General features: G+C 36.3%; 1 protein-coding gene across 2 annotated transcripts in view; it reads left to right on the top strand.

Annotated features, from left to right (window-relative positions):
- Nucleotides 1-3,340: 3,340 nt before the first annotated feature.
- The window catches only part of LOC143248582 (dihydropyrimidinase-like), a 56,924-nt gene continuing 42,578 nt past the window's right edge, over nucleotides 3,341-17,686 (top strand). The window contains exons 1-8 of one of the 2 annotated variants that reach the window (XM_076497048.1): nucleotides 3,341-3,480; nucleotides 3,850-4,153; nucleotides 8,504-8,598; nucleotides 9,365-9,438; nucleotides 10,429-10,539; nucleotides 13,817-13,981; nucleotides 15,438-15,580; nucleotides 15,795-15,863. In XM_076497048.1, the coding sequence (XP_076353163.1) occupies nucleotides 3,884-4,153; nucleotides 8,504-8,598; nucleotides 9,365-9,438; nucleotides 10,429-10,539; nucleotides 13,817-13,981; nucleotides 15,438-15,580; nucleotides 15,795-15,863 (927 nt within the window). In that variant the 5' untranslated portion in view covers nucleotides 3,341-3,480; nucleotides 3,850-3,883. Of the gene's footprint in view, nucleotides 3,481-3,831; nucleotides 4,154-8,503; nucleotides 8,599-9,364; nucleotides 9,439-10,428; nucleotides 10,540-13,816; nucleotides 13,982-15,437; nucleotides 15,581-15,794; nucleotides 15,864-17,686 lie in introns of both variants that reach the window. The other variant, XM_076497049.1, reaches the window with a different exon arrangement.

Genomic DNA, 17,686 nt, shown 5'->3' with positions numbered 1-17,686 from the left:
TTTCAAAAAATACGCGGACTGACGTCATAAAACAAAATGTACTTTATTTAGAAGTTACAGGTCTGGGACCCCTTCAAAGTACTCTCCTACCCAACGCACACACTTATCCCAACGGTGTTTCCACTCATTAAAACAGTCCTGGTACGCTTCTTTTGTAATGTTCTCCAGCTCCTTCGTCGCATTTGCCTTATTCTCGGGAATCGTCTCAAATCTTCTTCCTTTCAAGGGTCTTTTGAGTTTGGGGAACAAGAAAAAATCGCAAGGAGCAAGGTCAGGTGAGTAGGGGGGGTGGGGAAGAACAGTGATCGAGTGTTTGGCCAAAAACGCACGAGTTCTGAGGCAAAATTTCGAAGCAACGCGGTGCATCTTCAATTTTTCGGTCAAAATCCCGTAACAAGATCCGTCTGATTCCCACACTCTTCAGCAAGCTCCCTGACAGTCAGACGTCGATTTGCTCGCACCAGGGTGTTGTTTTGTCGACGTGTGGGTCGTCAGTTGATGTGGAAGGACGTCCAGGACGCTGATAATCTTCAATGGACTGTCGACCATCCTTAAAACGTTCATGCCACTTGAAACATGCCGTACGCTTCATAGCAACATCACCGTAAGCCGTGTTAAGCATAGCAAAAGTTTTAGTCGCAGATTGTCCAATTTAACACAAAATTACACAGCAAGTCGTTTCTCCTTCAGGTCATTCATTCTGAAATCCGCCAAACGAAAAAATCGCACTTCACTTAAAACCGCGTAGCTAATACACAAATGAAGATATCTGCAATCGGGAAATGGCGTCGTAATCAGCTGATCTGTGCAAACCTAGCGACACCAATTGAATTCCCCTGGAACCAACTGGAGCCGCGCAATTCAAACAGTCCGCGTATTTTTTGAACAGACCTCGTAACTGGACTTGGTTTCTCTAATTAAATAGTGAGACATGGCCATTACTCTTATAACACACCCACAGCTTCAAGGCGCAATGTTTTGTTAATCAATGGGTCACGACCGGCTGTATAATATGTTTACAACATCTGTTAATAGTAACGATTGTAACAAAGGAACAGTTTTTGTTGTTATTCAAACATTAATAATTAAGTTTTCTCGACACTTCAGCGTTTGGCTTTGTTTAAGTTTCGCGCAAAGTTACACGAGGGCTATTTGCGCGAGCTGTCTCTAATTTGGTAGATTGAGGCGTTCGACTCCTAATCTGAGGGTCGCGGGTTCGAATTCCCGTCACACCAAACATGCTCGCCCTTCAGCCGTGAGAGCGTTATAATGTGACGGTAAATCCCACTATTCGCTGGTAAAAGAGTAGCCCAAGAGTTGGCGGTGGGTGGTGATGACTAGCTGCTTTTCCTCTAGTCTTGCACTGCTAAATTAGGGACAGCTAGTGCAGATAGCTCTCGAGTAGTTTTGCGCTAAATTAAAAAAACAAACAAACAAACTGTCTCTAATTTAGTAGTGAAAGACTAAAGGAAAGGTGGATAGTCTCACCACCCACCGCCAACTCTTAGGCTACTCTTTTACCAGCAAACAGTGCGATTGACTTTAACATTATAACGCACTCCACAGATGAAAGGGCGACCATGTTTGGTGGGACGGGAATTCGAACCCATGACCTTCAGATTGTCAGTATAGTACCCTAATAATCTAGCCATGCTGGACCCTTCAGTCAGTTTCTTGTAAGGTAAAACATCGTGACAATAAATAGAAAGGATACCTTTTTATAGTAAAGTCTAGGTATGGCTCTGGAGAGTTATTATTCTCTACGATAAAAGATCGAACTGATCTGGTGTAGAATGATGCCGGAATATTCAATATTGTATTCACATTGATTTTCTGGTTCTATTATAAAATAATTAATTATAAAGAGAAAAAGTGTTTACATTTCCAAATTCATTGTAAATATTTTTATTCCAACAAGCGTCATCTATTTTATTTTAATACTGCACATATTTCTGTTTTTCTTTGAAGTGATCCAAACATGAATATAAAAATCTAATTAACCTATATTTTTTTATTAACGCATGAACTATTTATACACCAAGCTGCTTGTGGGTCCAGTCACATAAAAAATTAAAGAAAAATGTCATTTGTACTGCAACTAATCCAGTCAATTACACCTGGTGTCGTCCTCCAGTGGCACAAAGGTATATCAGAGGACTTATAACACTAGAAACCGGGTATCGATAATGTTGGTGAAAAGAGCACAGACAACTCATTGTGTAGTGTAGCTTTGTGCTTAATTACAAACAAAGAAACTCCTGGTGTCCCATACGTATTCTATCTTGGAAACTGTTTTTTTTTCTTTGTAGTAAGTATTGTAATAGGCTAAAACTAAAATTATTCAAAATTATGTAATACATAGACTTAACCTTTAATGATCAATTTATAAAACAAGTCAGTAATTTTACCTTTGATAAGAATTTACCCAAAAACATTTCTGTCATCCAACAAAGACGTAGGATTGTTTACTGCCATCTACCGGTCATTTTCGTCAGCAGAAATTATAATTTTTGCTGATAACTGAATCAGTGTTGTGTTCTTGTAGCAATTGCTTATGTGTTTTGTTTCTTTCTTTCTTTTAATAACTATCTAATTTTAACATTGAAGAGAAATAATGGCATAAGAACTAATGTTTCATTTTTAAAACTCCCCTCTCTGTAGGCTTAATGGTAAACCTAAGAGCTTATAAAGCTAAAATTTATTATTAGATTTCTACATAGGACACAACAGAGATACCCACTTAAAACTTTGCACTTAACGACAAATTACCGAAATCATTTTTGGAATTAGAACGACACATTACAAGATCTAACAAATTAAAGTAATAATATGTGTAATAGTGGTGTAATCCACATTGTATCACTCTGCAGGACGCCTTACCGAACAACGAGTTTCTACTCCTCAGAAAATAAAATATATTATAAACAATTTGAACGAAAAGGTATTTAGCTGACAAATTGATTTTGTGCCTCGAAACATTAGCAAATAAAACAGTGATTTTTTATTAGTATAATTAGTGCGAAAAAAATTAGATAGAAAGAAAAAAGGAACATGTAAAGAAAAGAAAAACGATATGGTAATACAGCGATTCCTTTTAACAGTTATTTTACTAAGGTTAGTGAATCATCAGACTAGATGGCGCACACATAGAATAAGAAATAACATTGGCATGTTGCCTTGACAACGGTCAGTAGTATACAAGATAGCGTGTGGAGAACATATCTTGCTTCTTCTATCGATCTTTGCAGTAGACAACCTCATGCGGCCCTGAAACGTGGATAAGTATTTTCTCTGCAGTGTCTGGTGCACCTTAGGTGAATGTACGTGGATATTTATATGATGGTGATCTGATCTCTCATCAAACCACGGGGTATTTCAAGTTCCAGATTAGAATGTACCAGTGACTTGGGATTTCTGAGGTGCTGCAACAGGAGATCTTTAAATCTCCAGTTTTCCATTATCTTAATAATCAGCGATAAGGTAAGTCACGTTATCCATTGAAATGATTACAAAGAGACTGCAGAGCTGATTCAAATTCGAATAATGTAATTACGAAGAAAGAGATTTCATTTTGGTTCCTTTGAAAGTGTGTGAATAGCTAATTAGGTTAACTAATCCATTAAGTAGAACTTCAAACACAGAATGAAATGTCCTTCGCTATGTAAAACTATAAATATAGAAGTTCATTTAATCCATTATATAGATCCTTACAAATTAATGAAAGGTTACTATTTTAGCAGATTCGTAATTACTAAACGCGCAAACCAAACAAAATGTAATTCAGAATAAGAAGGAACATAAGATATCACATTTGTTACAAACGTTCTATAGCTCTTTGTGTTAATAAAGAAAAAGGTCCACACTCCTTCATCTGGTGCCCAAGATGGCTTCTTCACCCTCTTCACCCTATCGAAGCTCTGAAAGTGACGAAGGAACCCCTAAATCTCACAGACGACCTCGACACGACGTGTTCTTTTCCACTGTTAGTGACACGGAGCTGAAATCCATTAAAATAGGAGAGAGCCCTCCAAAAAGTTCGACTAAGAAAGACCTTGAAGATGTTCAAAAAGAATCTCCAAAGGAGATAAAAGAAATTTTAGTTGTAAAGGAAGTGGAAAAAATTGAGGCACAACCATCGACACTCCAAGATTGGGTGAGAATTCATGATTATTAAATTATTGTTAAAACTGAATAGATTTGAACTTTGTGAAATAAACTAAACAGGCAGTAGAATTATCGGAAATCCTGTAGATAACCTACAGTTAACGATGTTTACATGTAATACAATATAATATATAGTTAGTGTTTATAATCATAGGTGGCGGTTTGAGTGCATGATAGTTTGTTTGTTTGTTTTGGAATTTCGCACAAAGCTACTCAAGGGCTATCTGTGCCAGCCGTCCCTAATTTAGCAGTGTAAGACTAGAGGGAAGGCAGCTAGTCATCACCACCCACCGCCAACTCTTGGGCTACTCTTTTACCAACGAATAGTGGGATTGACCGTCACCTTATAACGCCCCCACGCTGAAAGGGCGAGCATGTTTGGCGCGATGAGGATGCGAACCCGCGACCCTCAGATTAGGAGTCGCACGCCTTAACACACTTGGTCATGCCGGGCCTTAAGTGCATGATAGATTACTGATGTTTGAATGGATAATAGATGCTACGAATGTTATTCTAAAACAGTGATTAGAGTGACGCTGAAACATTTCACTTCCTTTGTTTTATATGTAACATTCGTTACTAGTGGCGCACATTTCAACATTTAGTGAAGGTTACCCATAGAAAGTCCGAGAGACTGAAACTGTGAGATATTGTGTATTTATGAAAGTTAACATTTATGGACCCAAATCGGTGAAATATAATTTGATTTAATAATATTACTTTTGGATGCTAGCTAAATGTTGTTACTGTAAATATTCCAAAACTTTACTTGGAAAATCATTTCAAAGATATCTGGTAACTTTATATTAAGTCCTTGTCTTAACTACTCTCTGAACCAGCCTCTGTGTGTTTTTCTTATAGCAAAGCCACATTAAGCTATCTGCTGAGCCCATCGAGGGAATCGAACCCCTGATTTTAGCGTTGTAAATCCGAAGACTTACCGCTGTACCAGCGGGGGACGAACCATCCTCTGTCTCATTCCAGAAAGAGTGTACTATAAGTACCAATAACAGACATAATTCAAGAAGTTTGAAAAAAACAAACAAAACATCATAAAATTCGGGTTATATTACTTATAACCATAGTACTAAACTTTGCCGTTTGTGTTTCAAACTCCTTGTTTCAATTTCAAGATTCTTGGAGAGGAAATTTTACGATTTAGGAGTACGAACTTGCTCCCTCGTCACTATCATTGGGCATCTGTGACCACACCCCCTTCTAACGGAAATCCTTCCCTCAGCGGAAGTCGATTGCAGCCGGTTGTGAGGCTCTTAGATCCTAAAGGTCTAAATTGATTAATATTTTTTATTATGGAGTAAAATACGTGTCTGTGTACATACAGTGGAGAAAATCGTAAAAGGAGAGTTGATATGGCAAATCAGAAAAGAGAAGAGATTCAATGGGTGATTATATTACAAGCATACCTAGTTTATTTAAATATCGATTCCATATTGTCCGTCTCGTATGTTGTAATGAAGTATACATAGTCCAGGGCGAACCATCAGTGGCCTAGCATCTGCAGGCCAGAGAGGCCTCGTGGTAGTAAAATTCGACAAGACTAACAATAAACATTTTTACCAGCTCAAGATTTTATAATAAACAAAGCTATCGACAGAAAAACAAAACATGCAAAATAACAACATTAATAATAAAGAAATTCGTATATTCTTAATAAACTTTCCAAATTTGTTAAATACAATACCATTCACGGGTAGTTTATTTTTTACTGCCACATGTATTTATTAAACAGAATTTTAATGCGTATTTAGACGTATATTGTGATGTATCAGGATAGGTGAAATATACGTGATCGATAATACACTGCTTTTGATGTACTGTATGAGAAACAGGTTTAGACTACATTGTACGGTATCACATAGACGTTTAGACGTACATTGTACGGTATCACATACACGTTTAGACATACATTGTACGGTATCACATACACGTTTAGACGTACATTGTACGGTATCACATACACTTTTAGACGTACATTGTACTGTATCACATACACGTTTAGACGTACATTGTACAATATCACATACACTTTTAGACGTACATTGTACGGTATCACATACACTTTTAGACGTACATTGTACTGTATCACATACACGTTTAGACGTACATTGTACAATATCACATACACTTTTAGACGTACATTGTACGGTATCACATACACCTTTAGACGTACATTGTACGGTATCACATACATGTTTAGACGTACATTGTACGGTATCAAAGACACGTTTAGACATACATTGTACTGTATCAGAGACACATTTAGACGTACATTGTACTGTATCAGAGACACGTTTAGACGTACATGGTATTGTATCAGAGACACATTTAGACGTACATTGTACTGTATCAGAGACACGTTTAGACTACATGGTATTGTATCAAAGACACATTTAGACGTACACGATATTGTATCAGAGACACATTTAGACGTACATTGTACGTCATCAGAGACACATTTAGACGTACATTGTATTGTATCAGAAAGAGGTTTAGACGTAAATTGTACTGTATTATCGATTCATATAGATGTATATTGTGATATATTACAGACTGGTTTATGAGTACATTGTGATGTATTATAGACTGGTATAGATGTACATTGTGATATATCACAGAATGATTTAGATGTACATTGTGATGTATCATAGACTGCTATAGATGTACATTGTGATGTATCATAGACTGCTATAGATGTACATTGTGATGTATCATAGACTGCTATAGATGTACATTGTGATGTATCATGGACTGCTATAGATGTACATTGTGATGTATCATAGATTGATATAGATATACATTGTTATATATCATATACTGGTTTAGATGTACGTCGTAAAATACACCAAATTAATAATGCACATCTATATCATAAACTGATATTGATGTGCATTGTGATATATCATAAACTGATATTGATGTGCATTGTGATATATCATAGACTGATATAGATGTACATTGTGATGTATCATATACTGGTTTAGATGTATGTTGTAAAATACACCAAATTAACAGCCTGATGACAGAAATACTCGTCAAATACACAACATTAACGTATTTGGGACTCTAAGACCTCCTTGGTACCTAGATGTAACTCGTGAAAGGTCCATCTGTGGATAGGAAAGACGCGTCAATTCAACGGGTCCCTACGAGTCAACTTTAGAGGTCTCTGTATTCACCAGTGATATAACAACTTTAGAGGTCTCTGTATTCACCAGTGATATAACAACTTTAGAGGTCTCTGTATTCACCAGTGATATAACAACTATAGAGGTCTCTGTATTCACCAGTGATATAACAACTATAGAGGTCTCTGTATTCACCAGTGATATAACAACTATAGAGGTCTCTGTATTCACCAGTGATATAACAACTATAGAGGTCTCTGTATTCACCAGTGATATAACAACTATAGAGGTTTCTGTATTCACCAGTGATATAACAACTTTAGAGGTCTCTGTATTCACCAGTGATATAACACGATACAATATGAAACATAGTGTTATTTTACTTATGTTATAATTTATAATATTATCTCACTTACGTAATATTTGAAGGGAGGAACCGTGGAGGAGGAAAGCAGAATATTTTTGCCCCAGGATTTCCATAAGCCTACTTTTACTGTTCTTGCTTGTTTATGGAAGTCTGAAAAATCTTTTCCATTTACTCGTGCTTGGAAAGGCACGTAGCCCTAGTAGTTAAAGTGGGTGCCCGCATATCATTGTCCCCCAGTATTTTCCCGCTATCAATATTTTAGTCTTTTTTTTTATTCAGTCTGAATCCCCCCCAGTGGCACAGCGGTATCTCCGAGGACTTACAGTACTAGTAACTTGGTTTCGATACCCGTGGTGGACAGAGCACAAATAGCCCTTTATGTATGTTTGTGCTTAATAACAACGAACAAAACAACAGAGGGAATCGAACTCCTGATTTTAGCGTTGTAAATCCGTAGGCTTACCGCTGTCCCAACGGGGACAACAAACAAAGATAATAAGGGAGAAACTTGTTTTTTTTACACTGATATATTTACGTACGTATGACGATACATTTTAATACAATTGTATCGCATGCAGACACTTGTCCTACATTTAAAAAGTACATCTAAACCATTAATTCACTAAAGTAACTAGCGAACTTCTGAACCGATTGTCACCAAATCAAGCATGTACTCTCAGAGTCCCTAGAAAAATGACATAAAAATCAGCGTTCGTATCTGACCCCATCTTCTACGTCATACCCAGGAACGTCTTATACCCCCGTCGTTCAGTGAATACGTTAGTGAGTATTGATGTATTTCAGAACAATGACTTTCTCTTTCCAGAATCAACGACAGCGTCTGCTCATAGTCGATGGAACAATCGTAAACCACGATATTATATTTGACGGCGACGTCTACATTGAAGATGGAGTCATTAAGTGAGTAATAGGTTTAAAATCACAGACCTTTTCATAAAACAGACACATCTGTATTTCCTTCTTTCACGCTTCTGTTCAAGACAAGAAGATGAGACAGAGACACAGTTATTTTGCACCTTTACACGATACTTTAGGACATTCCTTGAACAAACGTATGTCAATATCTGTATCAAATGCAAATAAACTAGTAACTTAGAACTACAATATCTATCCACGTGAGTGCACGGACTGCTAATAAGTTGTTCCATCAGTAAAGGTACTAAAGTATTTCTCCCGCACACCAGATAACTTTGTTTTGAATTTCGCGCAAAGCTACACGAGGGCTATCTGCGCTAGCCGTCCATAATTTAGTAGTGTAAGACTAGCGGGAGGGCAGCTAGTAGTCACCACCCACCGCTAACTCTTGGGCTACTCTTCTACCAACGAATAGTGGGATTGATCGTCACATTATAACGTCGTCACGGCTGAAACGGCTAGCATGTTTGGTGTGATGGAAATTCGAATCCGCGACCCTCGGATTATGAGTGAACTGCCTTAACCACCTGGCCATGCTGGGGCCACACCAGATAGAAATAAGGTGTTTGGATTATTAAAACAGACAACTTTCCAAATATATGTCAAATCTTTGTCCATCCAAGCACAGTGTACCTCAAGTACTGATGTTTATGCTTTATATGTATTTGCATGTCAAATTACAAGCAAGGTGTTTTAAGAACTTGTCCGTCGTGTCTACTTCGTAACCAAACTATTTTGTTATTTTCTACAGAGAAGTGGGAACTGATCTCAGTGTCCCAGAAGGAACCAGAACCATTAACTCTAAAGGAAAACTTGTCATTCCAGGTAATGAAAACACACTTCATATATTCTCATTTTATTTATTTTTAACTTTCTTTTACTAAACACCCTCTATTACAACGAGTGTTTCTCCTGTTCTAATAACACCCTCTATTACAACGAGTGTTTCTCCTGTTCTAATAACACTCTCTATTACTACGAGTGTTTCTCCTGTTTTATTAACACCCTCTATTGCTACGAGTGTTTCTCCTGTTTTAATAACACCCTCTATTGCTACGAGTGTTTCTCCTGTTTTAATAACACCCTATATTACTACGAGGGTTTCTCCTGCTTTAATAACACCCTATATTACTACGAGGGTTTCTCCTGTTTTATTAACACCCTCTATTACTACGAGTGTTTCTCCTGTTTTAATAACACCCTCTACTACTACGAGTGTTTCTCCTGTTGTAATAACACCCTCTATTACAACAAGTGTTTCTTCTGCTTTAATAACACCCTCTATTACTACGAGTGTTTCTCCTGTTTAATAACACCCTATATTACTACGAGGGTTTATCCTGTTTTATTAACACCCTCTATTACTACGAGTGTTTCTCCTGTTTTAATAACACCCTATATTACTACGAGTGTTTCTCCTGTTGTAATAACACCCTCTATTACAATGAGTGTTTCTCCTGTTCTAATAACACTCTCTATTACTACGAGTGTTTCTCCTGTTTTATTAACACCCTCTATTACTACGAGTGTTTCTCCTGTTTTATTAACACCCTCTATTACTACGAGAGTTTCTCCTGTTTTAATAACACCCTCTATTGCTACGAGTGTTTCTTCTGCTTTAATAACACCCTCTATTACAACAAGTGTTTCTTCTGCTTTAATAACACCCAAAATTACTACGAGGGTTTCTCCAGTTTTAATAACACCTTCTAATACTACTAGTGTTTCTCCTATTTTGAATTTCAGCTTCCTACTTTTAAACACTTCTATTTTCGAAGAAAATCAAAAATGGATTTATTTATGTTATATCTACAGGTGGAATTGACACTCAAACACAACTTGGGATAAATTTTATGGGAGAAAAATCTGTGGATGATTTCTACCATGGGACAAAGGCAGCATTAGCAGGAGGAACCACCATGATTAGTAAGTAGTCTGCAGTGACTGTTCCCTTGTTCAAATTCCATGATTAGTAAGTAGTCTGCAGTGACTATTCCCTAGTTCAAATTCCATGATTAGTAAGTAGTCTGCAGTGACTGTTCCCTTGTTCAAATACCATGATTAGTAAGTAGTCTGCAGTGACTGTTCCCTAGCTCAAATTCCATGATTAGTAAGTAGTCTGCAGTGACTGTTCCCTAGTTCAAATACCATGATTAGTAAGTAGTCTGCAGTGACTGTTTCCTAGTTCAAATACCATGATTAGTAAGTAGTCTGCAGTGACTGTTCCCTAGTTCAAATACCATGATTAGTAAGTAGTCTGCAGTGACTATTCCCTAGTTCAAATTCCATGATTAGTAAGTAGTCTGCAGTGACTGTTCCCTAGTTCAAATACCATGATTAGTAAGTAGTCTGCAGTGACTGTTCCCTAGTTCAAATACCATGATCAGTAAGTAGTCTGCAGTGACTGTTCCCTAGTTCAAATACCATGATTAGTAAGTAGTCTGCAGTGACTGTTCCCCAGTTCAAATTCCATGATTAGTAAGTAGTCTGCAGTGACTATTTCCTAGTTCAAATTCCATGATTAGTAAGTAGTCTGTAGTGACTGTTCCCTAGTTCAAATACCATGATTAGTAAGTAGTCTGTAGTGACTGTTCCCTAGTTCAAATACCATGATTAGTAAGTAGTCTGCAGTGACTGTTCCCTAGTTCAAATCCCATGATTAGTAAGTAGTCTGCAGTGACTGTTCCCTAGTTCAAACACCATGATTAGTAAGTAGTCTGCAGTGACTATTCCCTAGTTCAAATACCATGATTAGTAAGTAGTCTGTAGTGACTGTTCCCTAGTTCAAATACCATGATTAGTAAGTAGTCTGCAGTGACTATTCCCTAGTTTAAATACCATGATTAGTAAGTAGTCTGCAGTGACTGTTCCCTAGTTCAAATACCATGATTAGTAAGTAGTCTGCAGTGACTATTCCCTAGTTTAAATACCATGATTAGTAAGTAGTCTGTAGTGACTGTTCCCTAGTTCAAATACCATGATTAGTAAGTAGTCTGCAGTGACTGTTCCCTAGTTCAAATACCATGATTAGTAAGTCGTCTGCAGTGACTGTTCCCTAGTTCAAATACCATGATTAGTAAGTAGTCTGCAGTGACTATTCCCTAGTTTAAATACCATGATTAGTAAGTAGTCTGCAGTGACTATTCCCTAGTTTAAATACCATGATTAGTAAGTAGTCTGCAGTGACTGTTCCCTAGTTCAAATACCATGATTAGTAAGTAGTCTGTAGTGACTGTTCCCTAGTTCAAATACCATGATTAGTAAGTAGTCTGCAGTGACTGTTCCCTAGTTCAAATACCATGATTAGTAAGTAGTCTGCAGTGACTGTTCCCTAGTTCAAATACCATGATTAGTAAGTAGTCTGCAGTGACTGTTCCCTAGTTCAAATACCATGATTAGTAAGTAGTCTGCAGTGACTGTTCCCTAGTTCAAATACCATGATTAGTAAGTAGTCTGCAGTGACTGTTCCCTAGTTCAAATACCATGATTAGTAAGTAGTCTGCAGTGACTGTTCCCTAGTTCAAATTCCATGATTAGTAAGTAGTCTGCAGTGACTATTTCCTAGTTCAAATTCCATGATTAGTAAGTAGTCTGTAGTGACTGTTCCCTAGTTCAAATACCATGATTAGTAAGTAGTCTGCAGTGACTGTTCCCTAGTTCAAATACCATGATTAGTAAGTAGTCTGCAGTGACTGTTCCCTAGTTCAAATACCATGATTAGTAAGTCGTCTGCAGTGACTGTTCCCTAGTTCAAATACCATGATTAGTAAGTAGTCTGTAGTGACTGTTCCCTAGTTCAAATACCATGATTAGTAAGTAGTCTGCAGTGACTATTCCCTAGTTTAAATACCATGATTAGTAAGTAGTCTGTAGTGACTGTTCCCTAGTTCAAATACCATGATTAGTAAGTAGTCTGCAGTGACTGTTCCCTAGTTCAAATACCATGATTAGTAAGTAGTCTGCAGTGACTATTCCCTAGTTCAAATACCATGATTAGTAAGTAGTCTGTAGTGACTGTTATCAGGTTTAAATACCATGAATAGCAAATATTCTGTAATAACTGATACCAGGTTCAAATACCATGATCAGTAAGTATTCTGTAGTAATTGATATCAGGTTCAAATAGCATGATTAAGTAAATAGTATGTAGTGACTGTTACCAGGTTCAAATACTATGATTAGTAAGTCGTCTGTAGAAACTGATACCAGGTGGAAATACCATGATTAGTAGGTAGTCTGTACTAACTAAAATCAGGTGGAAATACCATGATTGGTAAGCATTCTGTAGTAACTGATATCAGGTTCAAATACCATGGTTACTAAGTATTCTGTAGTGACTGTTACCAGGTTAAAATACCATTATTAAATAAGTTGTCTCTAGTGATTGTTACCAGGTTAAAATACCATTATTAAGTAAGTAGTCTCTAGTGATTGTTACCAGGTTCAAATTCCATGATTGGGATGTAGCCTGTTGTAATGGTTTCCAGATGGAAATACCATGGTTGGTAAGTAGTGTGTAGTAATTGATACCAGGCAAAAATACAATGATTAGTAAGTAGTCTGTAATGACAGCTTATTTCTGCTAAGAAGCAGGAACCTTTTCATTGTGGTAATATTTAACAAATAATATCTGTTGAGAATAAGAATCGTTTTTTGGTTTTAATTTGTTATTAAGCACAAAACTACAGAATTTGTTGTCTTTGCTGTTCTCACTTGAGTATCATAATGTTATTCCAGTTAATTTTGGTTTCAGTAATAATTAGGGAGTCTTTCTCTTTTGGACAGTAGTTTTATATTTACATTTCACTTTAGTTTGGTTGGTTTATGTTCACTAAAGTTTGTTAGAGTTTGCGGTATACCACATAATATTCTGATGAACTTAATAGAACTCACAACAATAATAAGAGAACGATACTGTTGACACATCATACATTCCTTATAGGTTTCTTCATTACCAAGTCACAACAATAATATTTTAAAACACGAATGCAAAACCCAAAAACCTGAGCACTTTTGACGAAGATGGAGAAATATCCACCTTTCAAAAGTCATCAGATTACAGAGTTCCGTATATTTTGTTTCTAACCAATTTTTTTTTAATCTACGTGTTTTATTGACTTATCAATAATACTTTGAGTTGCTTTGTATCAACAAGTATTTCCAGTTGAAAGCAATATTTACTTACATTGGTTTATTTGAATAGTGGATTTTGTGATGGAGTCTTCTAGTTCATCGCTTCTCAAGTCCTACGAGATGAGGAGAGAAGTGGCTGATGAAAATGTCTGCTGTGATTATGCTTTACACATAGTGATACCTGAATGGACTGAGAAAACCGAAGAAGAAATGGAAGTTTTAGTAAAAGAGAAAGGTATTGGTTCTTCAAAACAGACTGTGTTAGAAATATGAATAAAACTTAATTTATTTTCTAGGAGAGAGTGGACTATATCTTTGGTTTTCACGAATCAATAATTTAACTATCTTTGCGTGGATCTGTGGTGTTGAATTAACAATAATTTGAGGGCAGATAGTACTGTGGGTTTGATTAATGACAGAAAACTCCTTAAGAAGTTTATGTTAACTATACCTAATTTTCTACAATCCTTTAACAATAACTAGTAATTTCTTATTGGAGGTTGTGAGGATGCAGAAGTATGTTATTATAACCAGTTGTGACTAATAACACACATACAACTTTAAATAGCACTCTACTTATTCAGAATAAAACTGATCGTGTAATGTTTCAAGTAACTGATTTATAAATATAGAGACATAGTAATACCTTAATCAATTTCCAAGATAGTCGGTAATAACATTTATTTCACAGACTTTCCAAGAAGGTTATGAATGTGCCTGTTGAACAGAAGCATTTCTAGTAGAAGCTGTTTCTTCTAATTATTCAAAACTATTTGTCATTAGACCTTATCAACAGTAGCTACAGAAAGGGAGTTCATCAGAATCCACCAACAGTAGCTGCTGAAAGGGAGTTCATCAGAATCGACCAACAGTAGCTACTGAAAGGGAGTTCATCAGAGTTCGCCAACAGTAGCAACTGAAAGGGAGTTCATCTGGCACATGACGAACTTGAGACAGTTTATGCTGTTAGCACGTGGTATAACTATTTGATGCAAGGGGTGGGCCATAAACTTCCAGAGTGTACTAGCATAATGTAGTCAGTCATGTATACCTCACAATATTACATTCCTGTCCTGATAGTTAAGGATCTTTTCAAGGTGATACTGTTAACAAACTTCTGTGATCATATTACCCAAGACTGGTTTGAAGACTGACATAACAAGAATTCGATTACATTAACTTTTAATTAGAGTATCCATTAAATCCTGTTGTGTATTATTGGGATGAACCTGAATACGTGATTTACTACTATTATATTTTGCTAACATTTGCGAACAAATTGCTAAACGTACTCCATCACAGAACATCCACAAAGAAAACGAGCACCTCCCAAAATCTTTTAGAGTCTGTGTCACACTGAGACTATGCTGTCATTATGATATCAAGTAGGGGGGTTCTAATAAAGTGGCAAGTTATATACTTTTTTAAAAAGGCTGGTATGGGTATTAGCACTTTAATTAAAATAAAGTACAGAACAACGTTTCGACCTTCTTAGGTCATCTTTAGGTTAACAAAGAGAGTTTGCAATACATTTTTCCTTCAAGTGGGTTTCTTGTTACAACAAATGTGACAAGTTGACGTACCCAGATTTTCTGTGGACATTATTAACTTCCATCTCAGTTATTTTCAAATGTATCGTTAAGGTGAGTTTCATTTCTACTAAACTTTCTGTTTCACTCTTCCTTTATAAGGAATAAATTCATTCAAGGCTTACATGACTTACAAAGACCAGTACATGCTACGAGATGGTGAACTTCTGCAGATGTTACATGCATGCAAGAAGTTAGGAGCGGTAGCAATGGTGCATGCTGAAAATGGAGACATAATTGATGAGGTAGGCATCATAAATCACTTCTTAAAAATTGAAGACATAGATTTAGTCATTTCTTTTGAAAAATAAATAATTACAACCGTGTATTTTTAATTGATGTTTTTAGTGCTATGATAAAATACCAAATTTCAGATTTTCATAAACACATATAGATTTTAGATCTAATTTCTCACACATAAAATTATTTGCAACATTAAATATTTTATTTCTGTTTTAGAATGAGAAGAGAATGTTAAACATGGGTATTACTGGCCCTGAAGGACATATCTATAGCAGACCTGAAGAGGTAAGAACTAACAAAACCCCACCTTCAACAGTTAACAACCTAAAGAAACATATCTGTAAGAACTAACAAAACCCCACCTTCAACAGTTAGTAACCTAAAGAGACATATTTGTAAGAACTAACAAAACCCCACCTTCAACAGTTAACAACCTAAAGAAACATATCTGTAAGAACTAACAAAACCCCACCTTCAACAGTTAGTAACCTAAAGAGACATATTTGTAACAACTACCAAAACCCCACCTTCAACAGTTAGTAACCTAAAGAGACATATCTATAAGAACTAACAAACCCCCACCTTCAACAGTTAACAACCTAAAGAGACATATCTGTAAGAACTAACAAAACCCCACCTTCAACAGTTAACAACCTAAAGAGACATATCTGTAAGAACTAACAAAACCCCACCTTCAACAGTTAACAACCTAAAGAGACATATCTGTAAGAACTAACAAAACCCCACCTTCAACAGTTAGTAACCTAAAGAGACATATCTGTAAGAACTAACAAAACCCCACCTTCAACAGTTAGTAACCTAAAGAGACATATCTGTAAGAACTAACAAAACCCCACCTTCAACAGTTAGTAACCTAAAGAGACATATCTGTAAGAACTAACAAAACCCCACCTTCAACAGTTAACAAAATAAAGAGACATATCTGTAAAAACTAACAAAACCCCACCTTCAACAGTTAACAACCTAAAGAGACATATCTGTAAGAACTACCAAAATCCCACCTTCAACAGTTCAGTTATCAACCTAAAGAGACATATCTGTAAGAACTAACAAAACCCCACCTTCAACAATTAACAACCTAAAGAGACATATCTGTAAGAATTAACAAAACCCCACCTTCAACAGTTAATAACCTAAAGAGACATATCTGTAAGAACTACCAAAACCCCACCTTCAACAGTTAGTAACCTAAAGAGACATATCTATAAGAACTAACAAAACCCCACCTTTAACAGTTAACAACCTAAAGAGACATATCTGTAAGAACTAACAAAACCCCACCTTCAACAGTTAGTAACCTAAAGAGACATATCTGTAAGAACTAACAAAACCCCACCTTCAACAGTTAGTAACCTAAAGAGACATATTTGTAACAACTACCAAAACCCCACCTTCAACAGTTAGTAACCTAAAGAGACATATCTATAAGAACTAACAAACCCCCACCTTCAACAGTTAACAACCTAAAGAGACATATCTGTAAGAACTAACAAAACCCCACCTTCAACAGTTAACAACCTAAAGAGACATATCTGTAAGAACTAACAAAACCCCACCTTCAACAGTTAACAACCTAAAGAGACATATCTGTAAGAACTAACAAAACCCCACCTTCAACAGTTAGTAACCTAAAGAGACATATCTGTAAGAACTAACAAAACCCCACCTTCAACAGTTAGTAACCTAAAGAGACATATCTGTAAGAACTAACAAAACCCCACCTTCAACAGTTAGTAACCTAAAGAGACATATCTGTAAGAACTAACAAAACCCCACCTTCAACAGTTAACAAAATAAAGAGACATATCTGTAAAAACTAACAAAACCCCACCTTCAACAGTTAACAACCTAAAGAGACATATCTGTAAGAACTACCAAAATCCCACCTTCAACAGTTCAGTTATCAACCTAAAGAGACATATCTGTAAGAACTAACAAAACCCCACCTTCAACAATTAACAACCTAAAGAGACATATCTGTAAGAATTAACAAAACCCCACCTTCAACAGTTAATAACCTAAAGAGACATATCTGTAAGAACTACCAAAACCCCACCTTCAACAGTTAGTAACCTAAAGAGACATAT

The sequence above is a fragment of the Tachypleus tridentatus genome, chromosome 4, assembly GCF_004210375.1.
Source record: "Tachypleus tridentatus isolate NWPU-2018 chromosome 4, ASM421037v1, whole genome shotgun sequence".
NCBI classification, from domain to species: domain Eukaryota; kingdom Metazoa; phylum Arthropoda; class Merostomata; order Xiphosura; family Limulidae; genus Tachypleus; species Tachypleus tridentatus.
The sequence above is the reverse complement of the archived record's forward strand: the minus strand, read 5'-3'. Positions and strand labels throughout refer to the sequence as shown.